A 24,305-nucleotide genomic window follows, 5' to 3' on the forward strand; every position below is an offset into this window, starting at 1 on the left:
GATGGTGCAGAAGACTCACTGGGTTTCTCTAAATCAAAATAATGAAATGGCTTGAAAGAAAAAGCCACAAAATGCAATCAGAAGAAAGCCAGTTAGGTTTTTGTTTTGTTTTTTGTTTTGATTGCTCAGTATATGCTGGTAGGTAGAGAGGGTGTTAAATTGTTAACATACTTTAGTTTCTCTAGCAATAATCCTCTCAAGTAGATAGAATTAACCCCATTTACACCAGGGGAAATTGAGGTCCCTGGAGGTTATATAACTTGCCCAAGGTCACGAAGTGAGTGCCAGAGCAGAGTCGAATTCAGCCTTGTCTGACTGAGAAAGCCCTCATTCATAACCAACATCCCCTAAGGTTTAGGTCCTAGAAGAGAAATCGAAATGAGGGAGCCCCTCGCGGCCCTCTGTCTTTTCAAGGCCAGTCCTAATGTGCCTCAGGAGGAAGGAGAGGGGTGCTGAAATTCTGATGGATTGTTGGAGGCAAAGGCCATGGGATGCTGGAGCAGAATTCAGCCACTAGAGGGCAGCATACCCACAAATTTATGGGAATTTTGGGCAGGGAGTGCCTGAAGTCCAATTCCTCTTTCCCCCATCACCCTATTCTTGTTAACTTAGGCTTCTGCCTAGCAGTGCCTACGTCACCTTAAACGTATCTGTCCTGGGAGGTCAAGGCTGCTGCATACTCCCATCTGTGACTTCTTGATAACTGTACCTCAGAACTTATTTCCAGAACCTATAAATGAAGAGGGACTGATAAGGAGGAAGAGACCTAGTAAGGCCAAGAGCCACCCAGTATTTCCCAGGATGGCAGCTGATGCGTAACAAGGCACTGGGAATTCTCAAGGAAGGAAATCTTGTATTCCCCTGTTTGGGGGAGGCATGGAATTGGCTTCAGTCCAACTCCAGTGGCCAGATTTGAGATTTCTTACAGAATGGGCAGGAGGAAATGAGGAAAGGAAGTGAGCTGTGTGGAGTATTGGGCTGGTGTCACGGGTGTGTCTGTGTAGTGCCTGTACCTCTGATTCTCAGAGAGTGACAAGGTCTCTCCCAAGAGAAAGGAATATGAGAAATATGAGAAAGGAATTTCGTGGGTTCAGAAAGGCCACAGTTGCATCTAGCACCTGACTTCCCGCCCCTGAACTATACTTCTCAGGCTCTGGTCTGTTTCCCCTTGCACATCTCCCTGCCCCTCCAGAGGATACCTGCCTCTCATCCTGAGACCTGAGCCATCCAGGAGACTGGAGGGGAGGCTAGGAGGCCTGAGCCCTCTCCCTCTCTTTGTGCAGAGATGGGAAAGAGGCCCTGGGTAGGGAACAGCAGCTGGGGGTACAGAGAGGGGGAGGGGGCTCAGGAGAGGCAGCTGGCAGGCGGGAAGCTGATCTGGGGGTCTCAAGTTTCTTGACATCAATTAGAGCAACCGGCCTGGGCTCATTAGTAGCCCCGGGTGCAGGGCTCATCAATAATGAATGAACCCCGCACACTGCCCGCCACCCCCCCCCCCCCCCCCCCCCACCCCCCCCCCCCGCCGCTGCCTGCAAGGTCACCCCGCCCTCCAACCAGCTGCCTTACCTTGGTAAGTTAAGCAACTCCTCTTCTTTTTTCTTAAGATATTATTTATTTATTTGACAGACAGAGATCACAAGTAGGCAGAGAGGAAGGCAGAGAGAGAGAGGAAGCAGGCTCCCGGCTGAGCAGAGAGCCTGATGTGGGGCTCGATCCCAGGACCCTGGGATCATGACCTGAGCTGAAGGCAGTGGCTCAACCCACTGAACCACCCAGGCGCCCCAGCAACCCATCTTCTGAGACCTTGCTAACTCAGAGTCCCTGGGCAGTGTGGGAGGGCTGACAAGGCAGAGGGCTAAGGTGTCTCTATTAACAATCAACCACACCTACTTTTGATTCCTGTTTGTTCTTATTCTACCAAGGAGGTGAGAAAATGGCAAGAGGCAAGAAATTGGGGCAGGGGAGCAGGAAGTAGGATGAATAACAGGGCCTGGGGAGAAGCAGTCTTTGTGATACTAGGGTTGAACAACATGGTGGCAGGTTGGAGCTAGAGTAAGAGGACCTCCTCTGATTGGCTAGGAGACCCTACATTCTCCCCCAAGGTCAGATTTGGGCAGCAAGACCTGAGTCCCCTGAGATCTCTGGGCCTCTGGATCAGAACAAGACCAAGGCATTGAAACCCCCAGCATTCTCTTGTCCTTGAGCTGGAACAACTTTTCTTGAAACCAGATCAGTGGGGGTTAAGGTAAGAGACTGCTGAAGTCCAGAACCAGGAACTTGAACTTCTCATCTAGTCTCACTTTCGTGCTGAACCCAGGAATGCCAGTCCCCAATCCCCCTTCCCCTTCCTCCATTGTTCCAAGACTCCAGTCCTGCCACCCTTCCAGCAACCTCTTCCTCCCTGCCTCCACCCTTCTTAAATCCCAAGCGTTCTAATTCCCAGTCACACCTCCTTTCCCTCTGGCTGGGACTGGCCTGAAGCTGGCCGCATGGCATTCTGGGAAGTCCTCCTACCTTCCTCCTCTGGGGGCAGGTATAGACAGGTCCAGGCCGTAGCAGCTGCATCTTCCACAGACAATTCACAGACTCCCAGACCCAGACTCCTGCCTCATGCTGGAGTCCCAGTTGCTCATCTCTAATCAAGTCCCCCCGTTAGTCCTTAAAATACATCCCATGTCCTGCACAGCCCCCTGACACTCTCCCCAGCGTGTACATTCTGTCCTATTCCCCATCCTCCCCTCCACCTCACCAAACACCCCTACTAGTCCTCTTCAACTGGAGCTCACCTTAATGGGGAAGGCCCCAGGTTTGGGTCCGGATGCCTGATGGATGCTCCTATCCCCACCCCAATTCAGGTCATCTGTACAGAACCTCAGTTCTGGGCTTTGTATCATCTTCTGGGAACCCTAGTGATCACCGTTGCAAGCTTCTTTTTCCACCTCCTTTTGAGTCCATTGATTGCAATTTCTTCACTCAGACCTTCCCTAAGGACCTGGGCATTTGAACCCCAGCCAAAAATCAACCTGGGATCCGTCTTCAGCTCCACATTTCACCTCTGAAACCCAGCCTAAACATCCTGCTCAGAGAAACAAAGTCAAAGAAACAAAGGACCTTAGCATTCCCTGCCCTCCTCCACACGGACCCTGCCCAGCCTATCACTCTGAAGAGGACCCAGGTGTCCCACCCAAAGGCCCCATCCCTCCCCGGAGTACTCGGGCATTCCCTCACCCCATATCAGCTCATGACCAGACTTCCTGCCCTCCGACTCAGCCCTTCCCGGGAACCCAGGCATCTCAATTCCCAGCTTCCTCCATCACCTCACACCGCCTTGTAGATGTCGTGTTCCCCCAGTCCTGGCTGCAGTGACACAGTAAATCCAGGAGACCGGGGGCAGCAAGTGGGGGAGAAAGCGGGTGGGGCAAGGAGCGGCCGAGACGCCCCCTCCTGGAGCCCAGGGTGCCCGGGTTCCCCCTCCTCCAGTCTTCACCTGCTGCGGGCTCCGCCCCCCGCTCCGCCTGGGCCGGCCTCTGCTCCTCCCCCGACTCCTCCCCCCGTACCCCCAGCCCGGCCAGAACGGCCCCCGGGACAGAGCGACGCGGAACCCCGGACGCCCGGGTCCCCAACATGATCCTCGGTGAGTGGGCTCTGCGGCTCTGGGCTCCGGGGCTCCTGGGTCCCTCTCAGTAGGTCACCCCCCCAACCTCCCGGCACCGCGGTGACTGCGGCCGCCCGTCAGCAACCGGTTCCCCCTCCCCCTTCATCTGGCTCCACATCTGGGGGTCCCCTCTTCCCCTTTTCCCCAAGCTGCCGCTTCTCTGGGTGATTTAGGGAGTGGTGAAGGGGAAAGCCGAGCCGAGTGAGACCCCCGCCCCATAATGAGGACATTGCGTATTCATGAGGCTCATGAATATTATATGACGGTCTACGAGAGGCTGGGGGAGAGGGCTGGTCTTGGCCTGGTGGAGTTGAGGGAAAGGTTCTGATCCGTCCCCCCCACCCCCAGCCCCGCCACACACACACGCCCTCCCCCACCCTTTGCTCAGACACTCCGACATCCTTCTGGGCCCAGGATAAGAGGGAAAGGAGGAAGTGGGGGGCGGGCGGGGAAAAGATGGTGGGTGTAGCTTCGAGGTGTGTGTGGTGGGAGGTGGGAACCTGAGGGTCGGAGATAAGGGGGCTGGGGAGAAGCAGGGGTGGGAAACTGTCCATCCCAGGGCCCCTGCGGCTCCAATCCTGCCTCCGCAGCCATCCTGCCCCAACAGGCCAGGACCTGCCCCTCTCTCTCCTTGCTCTGGCTGCCTGGGCCCTTCCTTCCCGGCTTCCTTCTTCTTCCTTCTTCCCCCACCCCCACCCCTGCCTTGGGCCGGGGGCACCAGGGGACAAGGAGCAACGGAGAGAGTAAGGATGGGGGAGGGGAGCCCCTGCGGGGCTCTGACAACCCTTCAGCCACAGCCACCCCATCCTCATGACCTACATCGGAAGGGAGCCCCGGGGTGGGGGAGGAGAGGGACTAGCTGTGCGCCTGGACTCCTCCTCAGCTCCCCGGGTCTCCAGGCCCCTGCCTCCACAATAGTCACTGGCCTGTTATGTCCTCTAACCTCTGACCTCTGACCTCTGCCCTGGTTAGGCCAGTTCCTGGGCCCTGTTTATGGTGGGAGACACCCCTCCCTCACATCAGGCCCACATACTTCCTGCCTCCCACTGGGGACACCTGGCTCCATGCTGGTGCCCCAGGGCTTCCTGGCTCCTGCCTCAACCCTCTGCTGGGTCCCTCTGCTGGGTCCCTCTGCTGTTTGCCTCCCTGGCTCTTTTGCTTCCCTTCTTTCTTTCCACCTCTGTTGACGTCCCACTTGTGGGCTTTCTCCCCTTCTTTCCTCCACCTCTTTCCCCTTCTTTCTCCCCTCCTTCCTCCACCTCTTTCTCTCCCTGTCCTGTGTCTCTTCCCTCTCTCACCATGTTATGCACTCCATCATACCTACTCAACGAACGAGGGAACGAAGGCATGAATGACTGGCTGCCTGCCTTTTTCCCGAAAATATCTCCAGCAAAGAAGAGATTCCTCACCCAACTCTGGAGACTGTCCCCGCCCTAAAGTGACCCTCATCTTGGACTCAGGTCCCCAGAACGCGGTCTCCACATTCCTCCAACCTCTGCAATCCCTGCAGAGTGTGTGTGCCCCACCCTGGGCAGGGGCCCCAGAGGCAGCCTCGTGCCTATCCAGAACAGGCCAGTGACAGCAGCACTTCCCTTGGTCAGTGGGCTCCAAAGACAAACTCAGGAACCTGCTCAGACCTGACCAAGACTCCATACCTGGGTCCACCAGTTGGACCCCCATCACATGTCCTAGAGGACCCTGTAGTTAATTCCCTCCTTCTGCCTGCCTACGGAAGGGTGGGAAGCCTGTCCACTGGGCTCAGGCCCCCACCCCCAGGGCCCATAGTAAGGTTTTCTGTTCCAAATGCTGAGGTCTACTGAGTCCATGTGCGTGGTGGCCCTGACCAAATGGTGGGGCCCCGCCTACCTGCTCAAGATCTAGACCATGGGCCTAAGTTTAAGCAGATGGTGGTTCTGGGCTCAATTCCCTGTTCTGGGCCTTTCTTACTGTCCTCTCCAACTAGGCCTTTGGGGGGAGGGGGCATTGAAGGAGGCCCTTTCCTGTCAGATTGTGAAGATTTCCCAGGGATCATCTCTCTCTCCTCTTCCTGGCCACCTCCTCCCTTTAGCCCTGCCCTGCCTACAACCACCCTAGGGTTATTAAGGATGATATTTTAAGTAGTTGTTCATAATCAACCCCTTGTTGCTTTAATCTTTGACTTCAAAGCTTTTCCAGCCCTCAGCCTGCCTCCTGTCCAGATCGGGGAAGTTGAGGCAGAAGGGAACAGATACATGGGATTTGGTCAAGATGTCAAGATGCAGGGATTCGAGGCTCTCCCCCCAGTCCCCAATTTTAGGCATTGCTAGGGAGGCAGAAGAGGCCCAAAGTCCTGAAGAAAAAGAAGGGTTAGAGATGAGAGCCCAGTCCAGACCCCAATCCAGTTCCTCCCTTGGCCCCAGAGTTCAATTCCCATCTTAACCCAGTGCTGACCCCATGCTTCTTACCACCTTAGGTTGGGTCCCTAATACTACTTGCAACCCTAATCCCAATACCTCCCTCTCATCCCACTCTCACCTGGCGCAACCTTCAAGACCAGCACCAACTCACACCCTACCCTTACACCTTTCCTGACTCCTGTGCTTTCCAGACAGGACCACTCCCTGAGCCAGCTCATGGCAGACACTCCCATTCTTTACCACAAGGGCTTGAGGCCCCAGGCCTGACCTAAGACAGCCAAGGGTCTAGGACTCTGACCTGGCCAAAATTTCTGGGGAAGGGAGGAAGGAAAAGACCAGACATCAGTGGGATGGAAGGAGTTAGATGTGGCTTGGTTGTGGCTCCGTGCTAGAGGGGAAACCTGAGCAGGATCAAAGTGCCTAGGGCTAGGATGGACAAAGAAAGGGACAGACAGATGGACATCCAGCCAAGGGTCTGAGAGTTCACCCCCTCTAAAGTGCATTGGGAACTGTCTTTAATAAAGCATTTGGCAATTCCCCACAGAGCTGGGTGGGGCTCTATCTGTTGGAGGTAATTACTCTAATGAGCTTCCCTCTGGAGAGGCTTGCCCCAGCCAGGCCCCAGCCAGGTCCCAGCTCCTCCCTGCCCTGCCTGACTGCATTTCGATCTCCTACCCCCTCCAAACCCACCTGAAGCCCTCACCTAGCCAGATGTCAGAAGCCCTACCTCATTTCCTGCTTCCCCAGCCCTCACTATGTTTCTGCCCTTTCCCCCATACCCCATCTCTAGTCTACCTACAAAAGTGTAGTGCTTGAAAACCCTGTCTCTGGAGCCAGATAGACAGGTTCAAGTCCCTCACTAGCTGTGTGACCTTGGTCAAGTAACTCCCCTTTTCAGAGCTGATTGTTGTCATCGATAAGATGAGAACTCACTTATCTAGCAAACATTTATTGAGCTCCCTTTGTAACGTGCCAGCAATTTCCATGGACTCGTTCAATCCTCTCAACAACTCCTTGTGGCAGTGCTGTTGTTCTCTTTTGCCAAATGAACTCATCACCTAGCTCCTGAGCCTTGGGGCCATCCTCAGGGAGACTGTGTATGTCCAGTGCCTGGCATATAGGAAGCCCTCAAAAAGGGGCAACTGTTATTCTCAGGGAAGGGGAGAGCCCACCTGAAACGGGAGCCCTGCTTCTGCCCACTCTGCCCATGAGCTGCCATCAGCCCCTCTTCCCGTCTCATAGCACAGTAGACCCAAAAATCAGGAGGGAGACAGGTGAATCTCTGCTTGCCCACCTTGCTTCCTTGCCTCACTCCATCCTCATTTCAGCCCCCGCCCCCACTTCCCTCCCCTTCCTCCTTCCCTCCAGGTCTCCTGTCAATGGAAAAGATAAGGTGCTGGCCGTAGGGAACTGAATCGCTGCTATTTATTTTCCTCCAACCCCAGGAAGTGCAGGGACCTTGCTCTCCCCTTTCTCTCCTTGAACAAGATGGAATCCTGTGCTTGGATCTCATCTCCATACCTTCCAAGTGAGATTAGAGTCCTTCGGGGGTTATGTAGCCGTGAAAGAATTTGCTACATAGCGTGACAATCTTGATTTAAATCCCAGTCCTGATACTTATAGGCTATGTAACATCAGCCAAGGTTTTTAAGTTCCCTGAGCCTCAGTTTCCTCATATGTCTGATGGGGAAAATAGTATCAGCTATCTCCATAGAATCATAGCTGCCTCAGAGATTAAATGTGATAATACTCAGAACTCATTGCCTGGCACAAAGCGGCTCCACAATGCTTTTTTTTTTTCTACTGCCTTTTCTAGAACTCATCTCTGTCTTCTTTTTTTTCTTTCTTCCTTCCTTCCTTCCTTTCTTTTTTTTTTTTTCTTAAAGATTTTATTTATCTATTTGAGAGAGAAAGAGAACACAAGCTGGGCGAGAGGGAGAGGGAGAAGCAGACTCCTTGCTGAGCAGGGAACCCCATTCAGGGCTCAATCCCAGGACCCTAAGATCATGAACCAAGCTAAAGGCAGATGTTCCACCGACTGAGCCATCCAGGCGCCCTCATCTCATCTTCTGAGATGGGTGTGTGAGTGTTGGGGCTTCAGAGAGTCTGGAGTTGGGGAAAGGGGTCAAGGAGCTGAGCTGCTCTGGGGCGGGGCAAGTGCCAGCCCAAACCAGCTGCTAGGGGTGGGTGCTGTGTGCCTGGGACTCTGGGAGCGCTCAGGTTTCTCTCACCATTCCTGTTGCTGCCCAGGGCTCGTTAAGGCTGCCCTGGTCTGGTGTGCCAGGCTTGGGGTGGGGTGGGGGGGTGGTGGTGCATGCAGAGGGGAGAAGCCCTGAGGGGACAGACCAGGAAGGAGAGGTGATCAGACTGTCCCTCAGACTGTTGGTCCCTCTCTTCTCTCTCCCTTTCTTGCTCTCTTTCTGTCTTTCTTCCCTGGTCTCTAGCTCTGTGTCCAGCTTTTCAGCAGAGTCTCTTTTTTTCTCTCTAATTTCACGCTCTTCCATCTCTCTGTTGTTCACTATCCTTTTCTTTCTCAGTATCTATGTCTTTCTTCTCAATCACTTACTCCTGCTTCTGTCATTCTTTCCTGTTCTCTCTCATTCACTTTTGTCTGTCTGTCTCTCCTCTCCCCCTATCTCATCCCAACTCTGAGGTAGCAGAGGAGGGGACCCACACAGGGTTTACAGACCCCCAGCTGCCCAAGGGCTAAAGCCAAGCATCCTGCCATTTCCTTCCACCCTTAGCCGTCTAAACCCCAAGCTCCCTGCAGCCTTGACCTCAAGTACCCTGGCCACCCACCCTGGCAGAAGGGACAGACCCCTCCAGACCTTTCTGGACCCGCTCCCTGCCCCCAGCTGTGCCTGAGCCCTCCCCACCCCCTCCCTCTCGCCTCTGATTCCCTAATCCCTGCTCCCCCGCCCTCCCCTCTGCCCCACTTTTCCAGGACTCTGATTGGCTGATTCTACTGACTAGACTGGGGGGAGGGGGCTGGCAAGAGAGGGGGCAGGGGGCAGAACCAAGGGAAAGGGACTGCTCTCAGGCCCAGGCCCCTGGGGGGCCAGGGCCAGGCCACTGCCTGGGGGCAGGAGTCACCAGAAACTGAAGGTATGCAAAGGGGCAGTCTCTATGGAGGGAGCAAGAAAGGATCCCGGGGTACCCTCTGCCCCAGTAAGGTCAAGGGAGGACGGGGCCAAGCTTGCAGCCTCCTAGCTTTGCCTTTGTTCCTGGGAACCCCTGTTGTTGGCAGGGGGTTGCTAGAGCAGTAAAGGGCAGCCAGAATTCCCTGACTGGTGGACTCCGAGGTCACAGAAGGGAGCTGGGCTAGTGGAAGCCCAGAGGGGTCCTGAGGGCCTTTGGCCCACCCACTTTGGAGCCTGGCAAGTCCCCCATGGCTCTGGGGGGAGGAGAAAAAGGTTTCCAGGGTGGGTGGGTAGTGGAGTGGCTAGCCTGGACTTTCATTTCCCCTTGGGGTCAGACCCAGGCATTCCCCTCCCAGAGGCCAGGCTGGCAGTTCCTCCTGCCAAAAGCTGGAGCTGAACACTCACAGTAAGACAAAGGGGCCTGGGGGAAGACAGGAAGGTTGAGGGAGTGGTGCTCTGAGAATGGGCCCAGGTAGTCCACCTTCCAGAGCAAATACCACCCACCTATGACCGACCCCCAGAGATGTCCACAATTAACCAGGATTTCTGACCGGCACAAATCACAGCTCTTTGGGCAGCCTGACTCAGTAGTCCTCCTCCAAATCTATGCCTCAGTATTCCCCTCTGGGCAGTGGGATGAATCACGCAGCACCTGACTCTGTCCTCCCTGGGGTGAGACTTAGCCTTTGGGATTCCTTGGGGGGAAACCAAACCAGAAGAAGGGAGTGACCAGAGCCATGGAGCTCCCGAGTCCTGCTGATCTAGCAGAGAAGGTCCACAGAGAAGGTCTGTGCTCTTCCTGGGTCTGTAAGATGCCTAAAGGTCTTGGGGGAGGGAGGGAGGCTGGAGAAGGGGGAAGTGAAAACCACCCAGAAGGGAAGGACTGGTCTGCACCCTCCCCTGGGCCCACAGGGCACTGTGCTCCATTGCTCCGGACACAGCAAGCAGGGGAAGTGTGTGTGCACCACGGGGGTCACACTTCTGAGTGTGGGGGCCCCAGCTGGGGAGTGGGACCGACGGGTTTGGGCGGGGCTCCCAAGCTTCAATGTTCCTGCCCCACGTAATGCTTTCTCTGCCCTTCAGGCAGCCTGAGCCGAGCAGGGCCCCTCCCTCTGCTTCGGCAGCCCCCCATCATGCAGCCCCCACTGGACCTCAAGCAGATCCTGCCCTTCCCACTGGAGCCGGCCCCCACCCTGGGCCTCTTCAGCAACTACAACACTGTGAGTAGCAGCCTGCCTGCTTGCCTGCCCTACCCTCCCCCTGGCTCCTTCTTTCCCTCCAACTCACCCCTGTCCTCTTCTCTTGTATCTAATTCCCTATCTCCTCTTAGGACCCCGTCTCCCTGACTTCTACAAGCATTGTTGGCTATTTGGTACACTACTAACAACAATAACAACGATAGCTAATATTTGCTGAGGCCTCACTCTGAGCCAGATCCTGTGCTACGTGTTTTATATGAATCCTCTATTGAGTCTAACATCTAGAGGAGAAATGAGACCTAGAGAGGTGGCTGTGACTCCAGAGAGGTGGAAGTGGGGACAGGTGCTAAACCCAGAAGGAGGGAACAAGCCTGCCTGTTTATAAATTCTAGCTCTCTCGCATCCACAGCTGGATGGGGAGGGTCAATGGGTTAGGGCTTAGAGGGCTAGAGTTGTCTAGACTGAATACAGTATGAAATAGGGAGCCATCATCCATTCCTGAGCAGGAAAGTGACTTGATAAGAGCAGCATTTGGGCAAGGTGGGTGGGACAGCTGGTTGAAAAGGAGCAGAGGATAGAGGAGCAAAGCTGGGCCTGTGGGAAAGCCTGGAAGTCCAGACTGGGCCAGTGGTAGGGGCATGTGAGTGTATAGGAAGGGGAGCAGCAAGGTGTTTCCAAGGAAATATTCCTAGGCCATGGTGACCAACTGGTATTTGGGGGTTCGGGGAGAAGGGAGAGGATGAGTAAAGACTGACTCCAGGACTCAAACCTCTGTGACTGGAAGTCACCTTGACAGGGGCAGGGGTTTGGAGGAGGAAGCTGGTGCAGTGTGGGCTACTGAGCTCACTTTAGGACATGGTGAGCTGGTGTACAAGTGGGATGTTGAGCCGGAAATGTCCAGCAGACAGTTGGAATTTGGGTCCTGGCGAGTTGGTTCGAGCTAAAGGTTTGGGGGAAGTCAGTTTTATTCAGCTCAGATAACCCATCATCAAACCATATTCAGCTACAAACGTTGACTGAGTTTCAACGATGCGCCAGGCACATAGTAGGTGTTTTTATACCTGATCACACTTTATCTTCACCACAACTCAACAAAGTAGACATTAGGTTCCTGTTTCACATACAACAAGGCAGAAACTAAAGCTCAGAAGGGTTTAGTAATTTACCGCAGTTGACATGGTATGTGCCAAAGGTATGATTCAACTCCATAGGGAAGCTGTTGTTTTATCGCTGTTTCACAGATGAAGAAATTGAGTTCTTTTTTTTTTTTTTAAATATTTTATTTATTGATTTGACAGAGAGAGATCACAAGTAGACAGAGAGGCAGGCAGAGAGAGAGAGAGAGAGGGAAGCAGGCTCCCCGCTGAGCAGAGAGCCCGACGCGGGACTCGATCCCAGGACCTTGAGATCACGACCCGAGCCGAAGGCAGTGGCTCAACCCACTGAGCCACCCAGGCGCCCCAGGAAATTGAGTTCTAACTATAAGCAAGGCACTGTTCTAGATACAATGGAGACATGAGGGGGAAAATGACAAGGTCCAATCTTGAAAGACCTTATATTCAGGGGAGAAATATCGACATCTATGCAGTGATCTGTAACACAAAACAGAGCAAGAGTTCCAAATATTGTGACAGAGACACTGACAATGATTCAAGTGAACAAAAAAAATTTTGAGTACCTACTAGGTGCTGGGCACTGTACCAGCTGTCATGGGTATGGACTGTCTGTGCCCTTGGGGAGCTCATGATCAGTAGGAATGATAACAAGTGAACAGCTACCCTATAGTGTGAAAAGAGCTGTGTCAGAGGCATTTAGCTTGTATGGGAGCCCAAGCAGGGTGTCAGGAAAGACTTGCTGAATGAGGCAGTGCCTAAGGGACCAACCAGAGCTGAACAGGAGAAAGAGAACAGAGGAAAAGAGATTGAACCCGGAGGTGACATATGATTTGGGCTTTGAAGAATTATTAGCAGGCTTTTAAAAGGGACCTTAGAGAACATTCCAGACTGACGCAAACAGCATGAACAAGGGCTAGAAAAGAGCACTTGAAGAAGGGCAATTGATTCAGTTTGGCTGGACCAGAAGGGGCTGAGAACATTTCCTTCCACCCCCTACCCTCCCACTCTCACCCTGTCCCCCACCCCCACTCCCTGGTCTGCACACCTTATTTACATTTACCCTTAGGTCTCCAATGTCATTTCCCCCATTTTTTAGATGAGGAAACACAGACCAGAGAGGTTAAGTGACTTGCCCAAGGTCACAAAGCTACTCAATTCGCATGGATAGTTCAGGCTTTCTGACTCCCACAGAGCTCAGGCCCCACTGCCTCTAGCAGGGACTAGCTATTTAAAGCCATGAGTGCTGATAAGCTCGGTGAGTGCAGCGGAGCGGAGCGTTGAGCAGCACCAACTTTGGCATCTGGCCGGCAGGATTTGAATTGACATTCCAAAAGTACTGGCTGTGTGACCTTAGGCAAATTGCTTCACCACTCTGAACCTGAATTTTACCAGCTGTAAAAACTAGATAGTAATAGTATCAACACACAAGGCTGTTGGGAGAATTGTATCACATAATTGTAATGCCTGGCCCGAAGTAAGTGTTCCGTTTTAGCCGCTAGGATTAGTATGTTATTGCTATTATTTTCATTTAAGAGAGGGTCAGAGAGAGATAGGTAGTATGGCCAAGGCCTCAGCCTTTTGGAACAAGTAGAATTAGGCAGTGGGAACAGGAGGAGGCTCCAGCAAAGGAAATGGAAGAGCCACTGGAGGGGGTAGGGATGCAACCTGGTTCCTGTAGAGTGGAGAAGCCAAGGGAGAGAGTGTGGCGGGCTGCATCAATAGTGTCAAATTCTGCAGGGGAATGAGGACTGCAGAAAAGCTGCAGACAGCCCATTGGCAATACTGTGCAGCAGTTAAGTACATGGCTTTGGAGTCAGGCAGCCCAGCTTTAAATTCAAATCCCAGTTCAGCCACTTACTAGCTTATGACCTTGGGCAAATTATTTAACCTCTCTAAACCTCAGTTCCCTCATCTATAAAATGAAGATAATGATAGTACTTATTCTGAATAGTGGTTGTGAAGATTAAATTAGATAATCCATGCAAAGAGCTCAGTACAGAGGCTGGTACATTGCAAGGGCTCAATCAACATTAGCTGGTGATGGTGGTGGGGTGGCCGTGGTTTTATTATTCATCGCAGAGTCTCCTCCTCCCTGGACTAAGACCTCCAGATCTCTCTCCTACTGGGACAGTTCCTACCTTTTAGACCCCTTGCCACATTATGCTTTCCTCTGCCCTTGGATGTCCCTCATTGTCTCCCAAAGACAACCTCTCTCTACCTCCAGCCCCCGCGCTTCACTCTTCTCTCTGTCCTAGGTGGAATGGAAGAGGGTGAGATCCAGAAATGAGAGAGGGGGAAACCTAGGACTTGTCCAGAGAGGATGAGCAGGTGTCTGGGGGAGTGGGTTGCTCTGCCCTCCTGTCCCTCAGCCACCAGTGCTGCCCCTACTCGACCACCAGAGGGCGGCAAGTGCACGAAACATAAGCTCTTTGGGAACCTGGTTGTCCAGCAGGTGGCGGGCGACGGGACGAGGTGGGAAGAGGTTAGGGACGATGTCCCCAGTCTGAGGTCCTTTCTGCTCTGGACGCCCCCGAGCTCTACCGTTCAGAGGAGTTGCTGAGAGCGCAGTGCCTGACGCCTAGGTACCTGGGCTCAATTTTCCCTCCGTAGTAGAAGCGACGTGTAAAAAGGACAAAGGGGTAGTGCTTAGAGGGAAGAGGAGAAGCGTCGTTTGGGGACCTGGAAGAGAGGTTGTTAGCAAAGGAGCGAGGGCCAGAGCAGAAGGGATGGAAGAAAGGAGAAACGTCCGAGCTAGAGAAACAGAGTCGTCCAAAGGATTGGTGGGTCCAGTGGGGACACTGGACCCAGGAAGAGTCCTCAGTGGAGGAAGCCGAGGTCACCTGGTCAACACACGGTCACCGGGCCGAGCGGCCCCTCTCCAGGGCAAGGTTTACCCTGGAACGTGTATCTGGATACGGACACCCCCTCCTCTCCTCTTCTCACCCCAGCCCCGCTTCATCCCTCGCTGGCTCCTTAGCCCCACCCCCGTCCGTGGCCCGCCCTCGGCCCCGCCTCTGGGGCGGGCTCCGGTCCCGGCCGGCACCGCCTCCCCTTCTCTGGCCCGGCCGGCCGCACAGCCCCGAGCCACCCGGGCAACGAGCGGCGCGTCGCCGGCCTGCCAGGCCCGGCCAGGCTCGGGTGCCCCACCCGGGTCCGGTGCCCCACCCGGGTCCGCCGCCCCGGGCCATGGAGTCGCGGCTCCCGGGGTCCCGCAGGGTAAGCTACCCGGCCCCTTCTCTCTCCCTGACTCCCGACGCTGCCGCAGCGCACCCCCCCCCCCATCCCCGCCCGCCCCTGGCGGGCGGGCTACCTCTCCTTTCGCTTGGTCCTCTGGTTATTTGGCCCATCCCCCATAGCTGGCGCGGTCCCAACCAATCTCTGGATCCCAGCTGGCACCCCCAGACTGTTGCCACCGTACTGGATACCCCCACCTCTGCTTCTCAGATCCTTGGAGTCCCCCAAATCTTCAGACTTCCCATCAGGTCTTACATGTACCTTCAAATTACCACGCCGCTTAGAGCCCTCTTATCCCATCCCTGCATCTCTCCCCTTCCCAACATCCCTCCCCCACCAGCTTCCACCTGCTCTTTAGACACCCCCTAGCTCTTTCTTTCTTATTTCAATTCTTCCAGTCCCTCAATTCTTCCCATCCCTGAGATTCCACCCTCATTCCCTTTTCACCTTTATGGGGGGGAGGGGAGAGGATGGGGAAGTGGGGTGGTCAAACAAGGGGCAGCGGTTTCCATCAGATAAAGGGCAATGGAAGGAAATATAATCGTGCCCCCCCCCCCTCGTGTTCCTGATCTGGTTTCCTCCCTTCCCTCCCCCTTGCCCTTCCTGATTCATTTTGCCCCAGCTTCAGGGAGCCATTCCCCTTCACGTGTGCTGTTGGAGGGCAGGTGGGAAAGGAATGTTTTTGTGGACCTTTCCAGGCAGTGTCTAGGCCAAAATCCCAAGGAAGGAGCTCTGGAGGGGAATGGGCTGTGGGAGATGCTGGCCTCCACCCCTCCCCAGAGAGCTGTCATCTAGGTCACCAGGGCCTCTTGACCTTGGCCTAGAGTGGCATTTCAGTGGCTCACATTCCACCTGCGCAGGGATTGGGCCCAGAAGCCCTCACCTTCAGCCTGGTGTCTCCTCGGTTCCTGGAGGAGAGGATAGGAAGGACCCACCGCCCTGGGTTGGTGCCCTCTTCCCCACCCACCCCCATCCCTGGCTGTTGTTTATGGACTTAAACCTGAGGAAGGGTGTGTGCAAAAGAAAAGGCTCTCAGCCTGGGAGGAAGGACCCAAGTGGGGCAGAGACCATTCTTCCAGGATGGTTGTTGGGACAGTGAGCCCACAGGTCAGCCTCAGGGCACTCTGGGGAGCAGTCTGGGGCAGAGACAGAACTGGGGCCTCTGCTGTCCCCTCTCCATCCCACCTCTCTCCCTATGGCTATCGACTTAGGTTTCCTGGCCCAGATTGGGTTTCTGTTTGGGCTGAATTCCATTCCCCACCCAGCTTGTGAGGAAGCCCAGGGGCTGAGGAGAACCCTGGGGCAGGGGGCTGGTGGGGGGCAGGGGTTGTCTCTGGGTAGGGAGGACTGACGCCTGGGGACTGGGAGCTGAGAGCAGTTGTCTGTCTCCCCTTTCTGATTAAAGCCTGTCTCCAACTTGGTCTGTCTTTCTTTCTGCCAAACACATCATACATTCTCACTGATAAACACACAGCTGAAGATTACACAACCTGACCATTCATGGCGTCGGCAAAGCCCCCGACACAGAAATGTTGATACATAAATGATGTACACACAGCACATGACACTCCTTCACACTCCACCCATGCACAGATTGATCACAGCTTGCCTAGACACACACAGTCACACCCATTCTTCCCTTGTTTGGCTTTTCTTTGAATAGGACCTGGGTTTCCAGGAGGTGAGAAGTGAGCTACTGCAAGGGGCTGCTTCCAGCCAAGGACAGACCCAGTGATGGGACACTTATCAGTCAGACCAGTCATCTGAACTTGGTCATGGCTCCTGCCTCTACTACTACTAAATCAGGCAGCCCATTTCACAGGGATCTAAAGCGCCCTTCCTGACATTACCCCCAACCAGCCAGTGAGGCTACTGGGGAGAGTCAGGATATAGGGACTTTTCAGATTCCAACCACCTTCTTCCCCCGCCTCATGTTTCTGTTTCTCAGCAGTGTTATGGGAACCATGAAGACCTGGGAACAGGGAAGGGGCTCAGCTGAGGAGCTAAGGAACCCCAAGTCCCAGCCACTATTTTTCACTTGATTCTTCCACCTAGAAGACAAAACCAACTCTAATTTCATTCCGTCCTTAGGAGAGGTCCCAGCCATCACTCAATCCTCAGTCTCGGCTACATTCCAGTCTCGCCTCTCCCTGGCTGCCTAGGGGCCAGAAGGGAGGAAGACTGTGCAGGGAGGCAGTTTTCATGCCTCTAGGCCCCTGGCTTCATCCCCTGATAGCTGAAGGCCTCAGAGAAACTCCCATCCTCTCCCCTCCTCCTGTGAACTCTTGGCAGCAGACTGTGAAGACATCTGCTGACCCAGGGTGGGGGCAGAGACGGTTCCCAATCACGCCCAGTCCCACAGCCCTGCCCCAGAGAAAGAGTTCAGAAGATCTCTCGGCTGCCTCAGACCAGCCCAGCTTCTTAGTTTCCCCCCCACTAATTCCCCTTTATTCGCTACAGCCACGTGTTCTCACCAGAGTTCTTTTACTCCCTTTAGACCTGCTGCCTTAAAGAGGTCTAGGAACTGTGTTAGGGCAACCCGGGACCCGATGGGAAGCTGGGAATATCTGTCTCCTGGGACGAGAAGATTGCTTTGGTAGACATCTCGCACCAGAGTGGGGCCAAAAGAGTTCCAAGGCCTCAGCTGAAGGCCCTAGGATCTGGGGTGCTTTGGGACTTCCCATCAGTTGAGCTTCTGGTGGATTCGCCTAGCTAGAGGCCAAAAAGAGAGTTGGATCATCGTGGTGTGATGAACTGAGACAGCAGTCCATGTTCGAGTACCAGCTCTGCTGTTAATGCGTCATAGGACCTTGGGCAAACCACTTCTACTTTCTGTCGGATGGGAGCAAGGGGCCAGTTGATCCCTCAGGTCCCTTCTGGTGTGGTGAAGATTGGGCTAGGAGGGAATCAGGGGACTGAGGCTCAGAGCCCTCAGGCCAACTGAGAGCTAGAGAGGAGGTTCTGGGGATTTTGGTTCAACCCAGCTGCTACAAATGTGGGGGATGATGGACATAAGCTTGTGCTGGGGTTCCTGGCTCACCCCAGCCTGCCTCCACAGATGGACCCTGTGCAGAAGGCTGTACTCTCCCACACTTTTGGGGGACCCTTACTCAAGACCAAGCGGCCCATCATTTCCTGTAACGTCTGTCAGATCCGCTTCAATTCTCAGGTAAGAAGCGTAACTGCTCAAGGGGGTGGGGCAGCAAAAGCCAGGGGATGTCAGGGGAGGAACAAAGAATGGGGATACTGCAGGAGGGGCAGGGGTGTATGGAAGGCACTTGAGAGGGACAAGAGGTGGCTGTCTATTTCAACATGAAGTAGGCCAGTCCTCTATGGTTGACCTCTCCCTCCCTTGGCGACTAAGGCTTCCCTGGTTCAGAACTTCTTACAACACAGGTAGCCATCATGTCTGCATGGGAGAGTGGCCTCTGGCGCGCTAGTCCTTGGGCACTGGGCTGAGTTAGGACACTGAGTCCCCTGCAGAACCTGTGCCTCCATGACCTCTGCTAAACTCCTCCCCTCACCCACCCACTTCACTCTAACCTCCCAGCTTCCTCCTCTCTCTACCCGTTCCCTTGACAGACTTTCCTATGGAGAGAGGCCACCCAAAATGCAGAACCTAGGTGTTAGGCCTTCCAGCCGTCTTCCCTCTGAGGCTCCCCTGGGACTTCTGTGTGGGTCTAGAGGGGACTTTGTGGGGTACAAGTTCTCAGAGCTTTTGGAGAAAAACAGCAGAGCCTCATTCTGCTGAGTAGGGGGAAATAAAGCACATTCTGTTTCTCTACCCAGTCCACACACACGCGCACACACACACACACACACACACCATGATGCCAGGCTCCACACATCACTGCCCCACCCCTGGGCTGTCAATCTTCTTGATTCATCCACACTTTTTATTTCTACTCTGTCCCTATCTGGGTGACCTTGGGGCTCCAGGACTGTATGTTCTTAGCAGGAGGTGCACATAGGAGTCAGGGTAGAGCCAGGACCAACCCCACTTTAGGTCTTTCCTTTACCTTAATCCCAGGCATCCCCTCTCCCAACCCTGGCTCCACTCACTGGTGGAGGGCAGAGAACTAGAGGGGCAGGGGGCCAATAGTAGGCAGCCTTCCCCTCTTTTGCCCTCCCTTTCCCTCCCCCACCAAGTGGTTCTGTTTTGACAGCTGTCTCCACTGCTGTCTCTATCTCTAGAGCTGGGCTTGGGTCCAGGGTCCTCCAGGGTGTCCACAGAGGCTTCAGGAAAAATGAGAACCGGGGGGAAGTAGTCAGGAGAGAGCCCAGACCTCAGGGCTCTTTGGGACTCCCAGCCTGAGTATAGAAGCAGTGAAGGCTGCCTCCCAGGACCAGGAGACATAGGCAAAGAGGGCCAGGGGGCCAAGAGATTGCTGGCTGGCTGGCTGGCTGGGTTGCTAGGACCATCCCATTTAGGATTCTATTATAGGTTGGGGTAACCCTCCCTCACCCAGAACTAGGTGAGAAGCTGGAGTCAGCAGCCAGGCCCTGGGTGTGGTGGTAGGGTGGAGCCTGGGCTAGGTAAGGATCCAGGTTTCCACCTACTCAAGCTTGAGAAGCTAGTCTGAACCCCAGGAATAATCAGCCCTCCTTGGCATGGGGCTTTACATCTCACTGGTACAGTGAGAGAGTCACTGCAGCCTGCTGAGACCACCCCAGCACCTGAAGGAGCTCTGTGGGGAGAATGGTCAGATTAAAGGTGATCTCAGATTCCATTTTCTTCCTTCATCCCTAAAGAGCCAGGCAGAGGCACACTACAAAGGTAATCGCCACGCCCGAAGAGTCAAAGGCATCGAGGCTGCCAAGACCCGAGGCAGGGAGCCTGGCGTCCGGGAACCTGGAGACCCAGCTCCCCCTGGCAGCACCCCCCCAAACGGGGATGGTGTAGCCCCCCGTCCAGGTGTGTCTGAATCCTGCTCACCCTACCTTCCCCGCCCCCCGCATTGTTCAACCGATCTTGTCTCTGTTCTTTCCCCACTTCCTAGAATTCTCTGCTTTCATCTCCCTCTTCCTCAGCCCCTACCCCACCCTGACCCAAGGTGAGTCCTAGAGCCAAGCACAGTGATACAGAATTTCCATCCTGTCACCCTCACTCCCGCCCCAGCTCCTCTCGACAGAGTCCCCACTGTCTGTCCTCCCCACCACCCAGTGACTCAGAGAGGGGCTAGGGTGAGGCCACCTGGCAAACTTCCTCAAGAAAAAAGGAACCATCAAATCCAGGGAGAGCCTCCTTCATCTTGGGGAGAAGGGGCAGGGAGGAATTAGGACACCTCAGGGCCTGCCTGGGGGTACTGAGAGCTCAGGAAACTCAGGCCACTCCCTAGATGATCTTGGTTGATCTTTTGACCTCACTGGGCCAGAGATTTCTTTCCTGGGAGTGAGACTTTAAGATGTTTGAGGTCTTTTCCAGGTTTACAAAAAGCAGCTCTGAGATTCTTTCTCCCTCATGGCTGGTGGCCATCTTCAATCATACTCCCAGCCAAGAAATTGGAAGGAAGGAATATCAAGACAGGAAGATACGAGCCACCCGTATCCTGGGATTACCACATCAGATATCAGTCATGACCAACTCCAGAGAGACTGAAGAGCCCCATTTCCTTGCCTGTCCTTTCTGCCCCACCCTAAGCAGAATGAAAACCAGGCATCTGCTTCACCAGCTTGGGAACCAGGACCCCACTCTCAACACACACACATGCACACACAGACACACACACACATCCTGCAGAGAGGCACAGACAGGGCGGGCAGGTGAGCTGAGTTCTAACGGTGCTCTGGCTGCTTAGTCTGACCATTTTTTAACTTGGCAGCATCTGCAAAATGGGAATGATGATGATCGTGGTAGTGGTAGCTGACATTTCCTGAACATCACTGTTCTAGGTGCTTTATGTATACTACCTCATTGAATTAGTTCTGATCGTGCATCTCGAAGGAGATCATGATACCTGCCCTACTTGTGTAAACCGTGAAGCCCTGTCCAGATTGAGATGTGGGTGTGCTATCTGGATTGACGTGGGGTAACAGATGACAGAAATGAGCAAGAGAAATAAAGGGAAAGCTCGCAGGATGGACAAGCAAATGCACACCTATGGGGGTCAGGAGGTCCCTTCCCACAGGTGCCCCACTCCCACTGCCAGCCTCCCCACGACCCGGAAACTGGATCGGCCGCTGGAGCAAGAATGGGAGTGCTAGAATTTCCCCTGTACAGAGGCCAGAACCAAGCGCTGAGGGCTGGGGCCTGTGCATCTTTAATCAAGCCATGAATTATAGAGCAGCCTGCATCCCTGTTCCCTCTCCGGTTCTGCTGTTTCTATTTCCCTTTTGCCATGTCTGTAACTGTTTCTCCTGACCTCTCCTCATGCTGCCTCTGCCCCTTTCTAGAGCTCTTTGGCATGCCTCCCTGGGGACTGGGCAGGACTCTGGGAAGGGGCTGGTCAGGCAGGAAGCCCAGGCCTGCTGGTAGGCCACTGAGGCTGGAATCCTTGTTCCATGCCTCTCCCCATGGCTAGGCCGGGTGCCAGCTTCACCCTGAAGAGGGGGCCAGTGGGGCCAGACCCCCCAACCATTCTCAGCTTCTGGAGAATGAGCCAGGCCTCGGAGCCTCACACCCAGCCTGCAGCAGCTAGACCACATTTGGCTCTGGCCCAGGGCATGAGAGCATGCATGTTGTCACAGGGTGGGGACTCCTGGGCCCTTGCCCTTCAGGAAATGGGGATGGGTTTCCTCCACATAAAGAATCTTCTCCAAAAACCATCTGGGGTGACCCCTATGTTTCTCCCCTAACAACAGTTTCCATGGAGAATGGACTGGGTCCAGCTCCAGGATCCCCAGAGAAACAGCCTGGCTCCCCATCCCCTCCCAGCATTCCGGAGACTGGTCAGGGTACAACCAAGGGTGAAGGGGGGACTCCAGCCCCAGCTTCCCTGCCTGGGGGCAGCAAGGAAGAAGAGGAAAAGGCCAAGCGGCTGCTCTACTGTGCTCTGTGCAAGGTGGCAGTGAACTCCCTGTCCCAGCTTGAGGCTCATAACAAAGGTATGGACTCTCCTTCCACCCCTACTCCCCTGTCCTCAGCCCCCTCCTGCTCCCTACCTCCTAATTCATTCCCCTGGTTTCCAACATCCTGGACCCTGTAAGACTTCCCAGTCTATCTCCCTCCCAAATAATCTCCCCACCTCCTTAGTCACCGACTTTCTCGGTTCCCCCTCCACCTGACTTCTTTACCTGTGACTCTCCCCTGATGCACCTTGTGTTTGGGGGCATCCCAAGGGGCTGGGGAAAACCCCACAGTTGATGCTCCCCTATCTTTTAATTGGGAATGTGTTTGTCATCTAGTAGGCCTGGAAACTTTTTCCTCCACCCCTTACCTTCTGCCCTCTGTGGGCTCCAGGTACTAAGCACAAGACAATTCTGGAGGCCCGAAGTGGGCTGGGCCCCATCAAAGCTTACCCTCGTCTGGGGCCTCCCACTCCTGGGGAACCAGAGGCCCCTGCCCAGGACCGAACCTTCCACTGTGAGATCTGCAATGTCAAGGTCAACTCGGAGGTCCAACTGAAACAGGTGGGTCCAAGGCCTTTCCCAGGAACTCTAGGAGGCTCTACTCACTAAGTGGGGAAGAGAACAGGGAGCTTGGGTGAGGGCGCTTCTCTCAGGGTCTGTCCTTGGTGCCACAGAAAGGGCGGAGCCAGGTGTTTGGGGTGTGCCAACCAGTGTTGCTCCTTTCCCGGTGGCTCACAGCCCACTATCCTCTCAATCCCACAGCACATTTCCAGCCGGCGGCACCGAGATGGCGTGGCCGGGAAGCCCAACCCGCTACTGAGCCGTCACAAGAAGCCTAGGGGCGCCGGGGAGCTGGCGGTGAGGCCTGGGCGCCGGAGAATTCGGCCTTGCGGGGGGTGGGGGGACCAGAACTAGGGGGAGAAGGCGATGCGGGCGGGCCCGGGGAGAGGTGGGGTTTGCGAGCCGCAGCACGACTTCTCTCTTTCCCCGCCCCTCTCCCCCCTGCAGGGCACGCTGACTTTCTCCAAGGAGCTGCCCAAGTCCCTGGCCGGTGGCCTGCTCCCCAGCCCCCTGGCGGTGGCTGCGGTGATGGCAGCGGCAGCAGGCTCCCCGCTGTCCCTGCGTCCGGCCCCAGCCGCACCTCTTCTCCAGGGACCGCCCATCACCCACCCCTTGCTCCACCCGGCCCCCGGGCCCATCCGAACTGCGCACGGACCCATCCTTTTCTCCCCCTACTGACCTGAACCCCAAACCCCTCCCATTCAAGCCCCCCAACCTCCAGCCGGGACCCAGGCTTCCAGGCTCCAAGCCTGCCCCTACTCTCGGCACTCCCTGAATGATCTCTCTCCTTCCCCCCCACCCCGAGGTACGGGGTTCCAGGAAAGGGGAGGGGTAGCGGGGGAGGGGGGCTTCAGAAGGGGGGGAACACCCCAGATCTCAGGGAACCCCGCCCCCTGCCCTTCCCTCTCCCCTAGAAAAGGGGGGGCCGTCTCACCCCCGAGCCCCCTTGGAGACACCCCCCCAAAAGCCATGTCCATTCAGCCCTCCCCCCCAAACCTAGCACAAAACGGGGTTCACAAGCCATGGTCGGAGTCCGGGGGGGCAGAAATGGATTTTCCTGGCAATAAGCGGACTCTGGGACTCCGGCCCCCTGCCCCCAAACTGAAGCGCTTCCGTGAACACCCCCATCCTCCGCAGGGGGAGGGGAGCGGGCGGGATCCTGGGTCCCTTAAAAGCACTTTGGTTTTACCGCCTGTAACCTCACTGTGCCCGCCCCGCACCATGCCCCAGCCCCAGGTCTACCTGGGCCCATCGCAGGGGGCAGCACTTGGGGGCATCTCTGGCACTTGGGTGGGACCAAGTAGATGCCCCTACAGACCCTTCTCTCACCTTCTTCCTCCCCAGTCTGGATTCCATTCTTTTCACCAGCACCCATCGCCCAAGGGGTACCGAGGGGGGCAAGGGGTGTCCAGTCCAAGCCCACCCCCGCCTCGCCTTCCGCAAAACTGTGAGCAAAAAGCAATAGAAGCCTCGCCCCCGCCCCTCCCCTTTCCGCAGGATTCGCTGAGTCTGTAGCCTCCCCCGTCCGCGCTCCTAGACCTCTTGGCTGTCCCTACCACCAAACACCTCCAACTGCACAACTCGGGCGGGGGCGTGACCTCCCTCCCCTCTATGTGGTTTCCGTGTCGTCAGCCCTTACAGCAGCCGACCGGGAGGGGGACGGGCCCCCACTGGCCTTCCCGTCCCCATCAACTCTTTATGCTTGACGATGTAGCAACCCCGGCCCCCCACCCACGTCTTCCCTTTTCCCTCTCCCCGACAATAAAGTCTGGATTCGTTGCCCTCCGTCCCCCAGACTCAGACTCTCAATCTTGGCTCCCTGGTATGGGAGCTATTCCAACGGGAGATGGATCTGTATGGTGAAAAGGGGGCCAGGAGGATGGGGACGGAGAGACGGCGGTGGGAGAAGGCAAGATCCGAGGCTTGTGGAAAGCGAGCAGAGGATCCCAGTCCCATTCATCCCCGCTCCTGCCAGCCCAAATGTAAACTTGGCCCTG

The 24,305-nt window shown here is 55.3% G+C and overlaps 1 protein-coding gene across 7 annotated transcripts; it reads left to right on the forward strand.

Moving 5' to 3' along the window:
- Positions 1 to 3,545: 3,545 nt before the first annotated feature.
- On the forward strand, positions 3,546 to 24,097 carry ZNF385A (zinc finger protein 385A). Of its 7 annotated transcripts, none has more exons than XM_032876570.1 (8): positions 3,546 to 3,634; positions 10,275 to 10,411; positions 17,798 to 17,908; positions 19,492 to 19,654; positions 21,541 to 21,783; positions 22,139 to 22,308; positions 22,510 to 22,605; positions 22,753 to 24,097. In XM_032876570.1, exons 1-8 carry the CDS (start codon positions 3,625 to 3,627, stop codon positions 22,984 to 22,986), a joined length of 1,164 nt encoding a protein of 387 aa, XP_032732461.1. In that variant the 5' UTR covers positions 3,546 to 3,624; the 3' UTR covers positions 22,987 to 24,097. The 7 variants fall into 7 exon arrangements, with proteins under 7 accessions (XP_032732461.1, XP_032732462.1, XP_032732465.1 ...); XM_032876571.1 differs by having other exon boundaries at positions 22,756 to 24,097; XM_032876574.1 differs by having other exon boundaries at positions 3,577 to 3,634; positions 10,279 to 10,411.
- The last annotated feature ends 208 nt before the right edge of the window (positions 24,098 to 24,305 follow it).

Source organism: Lontra canadensis, unplaced genomic scaffold (assembly GCF_010015895.1).
Source record: "Lontra canadensis isolate GAN:19392208 unplaced genomic scaffold, GSC_riverotter_1.0 scaffold59, whole genome shotgun sequence".
In the NCBI taxonomy this organism is placed as follows: domain Eukaryota; kingdom Metazoa; phylum Chordata; class Mammalia; order Carnivora; family Mustelidae; genus Lontra; species Lontra canadensis.